The sequence below is a fragment of the Rhincodon typus genome, chromosome 1 (genome assembly GCF_021869965.1).
Source record: "Rhincodon typus isolate 14 chromosome 1, sRhiTyp1.1, whole genome shotgun sequence".
Classification (NCBI taxonomy): Eukaryota; Metazoa; Chordata; class Chondrichthyes; order Orectolobiformes; family Rhincodontidae; genus Rhincodon; species Rhincodon typus.
In genome coordinates, this window is record NC_063332.1 from 127586684 (window position 1) to 127589973 (window position 3290).

At 48.5% G+C, this 3290-nt stretch overlaps 1 protein-coding gene across 1 annotated transcript in view; it reads left to right on the forward strand.

The window, feature by feature from the left end:
* Nucleotides 1-2649: 2649 nt before the first annotated feature.
* rnf175 (ring finger protein 175) overlaps nucleotides 2650-3290 on the forward strand; it is a 53858-nt gene continuing 53217 nt past the window's right edge. The window contains exon 1 of the mRNA XM_020512240.2: nucleotides 2650-2769. Within this exon, the coding sequence (XP_020367829.1) occupies nucleotides 2719-2769 (51 nt within the window). The 5' untranslated portion in view covers nucleotides 2650-2718. The remainder of the gene's footprint in view (nucleotides 2770-3290) is intronic.

The window sequence follows — 3290 nt, forward strand, 5'->3', positions numbered from 1 at the left end:
CCAGTCCATAGGGAGAAGCTGAGGGCATGACCATTGAAGCCTGCCAAGATTGTACTACAGACATACATGGGACAAATGGTGCCACTGAGGGGCTATGTAGTGGTGAGAGTACAAGACCAGTGTGGAGAATTGCCACACTAAAAGCCAAACACCCTGCATTATTCAGACGCTTCTGATTACGAAAATTAGGGTTGACCTGGGCAAACATAGTTTGTGACAGATCCTGGACAAGTACAAAGATGTCTTCAAAGAAACCTTGGGGGAAATGAAAGGAGTCTAAATTACAGATGAAGCCAGAGGCTCATCCCAAGACCATACTCCATCTGGAAGTAGAGGCGGAACTGGAAGGGTGAATCTGGGAGCATTGGAACCAGTAACAACCAGTGAATGGGCCACTCCCATCGTTCTGGTCTTAAAAACAGTTGGCATGGTGAGGATTTGTTGTCACTTTAAGATCACAATCAACCCAGCCCTGTGTGTGGATCGATACACCTTTCCACTCATAGAAGACCAATTCAATGGACCGGCTAGGGGAAAGAAATTTTCAAAACTGGATCTGACACAGGCCTAGCTATAGATGGGGTTTGCGAAGGAGTCTTAGCCACTGACGATAGTGACACAGAGGCGACTACTATAATACAAGAGACTGCCTTTTGAGATCATGTCAGTACTGGCTGTGTTCCAGAGGCCCATGGATCAAATATTAGATGGGTTTCCAGGAGGCATAGAGTCATAGAACTGTACAGCATGGAAACAGACCCTTTGGTCCAACTCATGCATGCCGACCAGAAATCCTAAATTAATCTAGTCCCATTTGCCAGCACTTGGCCCATATCCCTCTAAACCCTTCCTATTCATGTACCCATCCAGATGCCTTTTAAATGATGAATTGTACCTATCTCCACCACTTCCTCTGGCAGCATATTCCATACACGCACCATCCTCTATGTGAAAAAGTTGCCCCTTAGGTCTTATTTAAATCTTTCCCCTCTTGCCTTAAACCTATCCCCTCTAGTTTTGGACTCTGCTACCCTGCGGAAAAGATCTTGGCTATTCAGCCCATCCGTACCCCTCATGATTTTATAAACTTCTATAAATTCAGCCTCTGACACTCCAGGGAAAATAGTCCCAGCCTATTCAGCCTCTCCCTACACCTCAAACCCTCCAACCCTGGCAACATGCTTGTAATTCTTTTCTGAACCCTTTCAACTTTCATAATATCTTCCCTATAGCAGGCAGTATTCCAAAAGTGGCCTAGCCAATGTCCTGCACAGCCGCAACATGACCTCCCAACTCCTATACTCAATGCACTGACCAATAAAGGCAAGTACAGTCAATTCTGCTATAACGCATGTTCCAGCAATGCGAATCGGCTAAAACGTGACTGACGAATAGGGAAACACTACTTCTAAAACGTGAACTTGTTTTGGCTATAATGCGATTCCATCCATGTGCAAACTTTGAAAGGTTACCTTAAGTCACTCTAGGCGTGTATTTTAGGTCAAACAAAAGCAGTTGGATGATGGGATGAATCTTTTCTGACCTTATTGTTGATATTTTGGAAGATGTTTTTAGAAAGTATTGCAGGAAGAAAAATTTGGATTTCAAGATTCTCCTCATCCTGGATAATGCGCCAAGCCATCCTCCAACCTCTGGTGAGCTTTCTGAAAATATCAAAGTGCTATTTCCACCCCCAAACACACTGACCCTCCAAGGAGCATCCTACCCCCTTACCCTATCCCTGGAACACTGCATTTCCCATGGCTAATCCTTCTTGCCTGCACATCCCTAAACATTATGGGGCAATTTAGAATGGCCAATCCACCTAACCTGCACATTTTTGGACTTGATAATCTTGATAATTTTGTTTTTATTGGTTGGATATGGGTGTCGCTGGCTGGCCAGCATTAATTGCTCATCCGTAGTTGATACACAGCAGATGGTGATGAGCTGCTTTCTTGAACTGCTGCAGTCTACCTGCTGTGGGTTGACTCACAATGTCATTAGGGAGGGAATTGTGTATTAATGGGAGTTTCAAACTAAAAGGTTTGAGGTGTTCTCTGTGTAGTTGGGGCTGACAGGATAGCTGGTCGGGTGACAAGGAGGGCCAGAGCTTGGGTCCAGTCTGGAACTGGCTATGGAGGTATGAGCACCATCTATAAAGTGTTCCTGTTTGGATTTACTATTTATTTACCGTGTGTATGATTCCTGGTTCCCGAGGGAATAGAATCATAGAATCCCTACAGTCCTGATAGAGGCCATTCGGTCCATCAAGTCTGAATTGATCCTTCGAGGAGCATCCCATCCAGACCCTACCTCCCACCCTATGCCTATAACACCGCATTGACCATGGTTAATCCAACTAGTTTGCACACTACAGACAATTTAGCATGACCAACCTACCAACTCAAAGACTGTTACAAAAACAAAGTTGCTGGAAAAGCTCAGCAGGTCTGGCAGCATCTGTGAAGAAAAATTCACAGTTAACGTTTCGTGTCCAGTGAGCCTTCCTCACATCCTTCTCCAGCCACAATCCCCTCCCCTTAACAGAAGCCGTCCCTCCACTCTCCAATCCAACCCACTCCAGCCCCGCCCCCTCCTCCTCCAAAACACAACCCCGGCCCCGGCCCCGCCCCCTCGCCGCGTGCGCATGTGCCCGGATCTCGGGCTGGGGTGGTTCGTACGCCGGCGTCACGGCTCAGCCTCCTCCGGATCGAGATGGCGGTTGTAGGTGCTGAGGTGGTGGAGATGGATATCCAGGAGCAGCAGGTAACGGCGGACCTGCTCCTGCACACCCCTCTGATACTGCAAGAGAGCGAGATAGGATCCAGGTCTCGGGGGACACCCGGCAGAGCTCTGCCGGTGGTTCCACCGCCTGAGGTTTAATATGAAACCGATCTCAAAGCCTGAGGTTTGCACGGAGAAGGGACAGGGGACAGGGGACAGGGGACAGGGGACAGGTGGTGGGGGCAAGGGAGAAGAGCGGAGGGGGGGAGGGAAGGTGAAGCGGGTAACAGTGGGGAGGTAGGGAGAAGGCGGAGTATGGGGTTCTGGTGGGGGCAGAGCGTGAAAGAAGAGGGAAGAGGTGATGAGTGGGTCAGGGGGGAGGAGGGGAAGAGTCATAGAAGCAGATTTCCACAGCACAGAAACAGGCCCTTCGGGCCAACTTGTCCGTTCCGACCAGGTTCCCTAAACCGAACGGGCCCCCATCTGCCCTGTGTTTGGTCCATATCCCTCTAATTGTACCTGTCAGAGGAAGTAGTAGATGCAGGTGTAGTTACAACATTTAA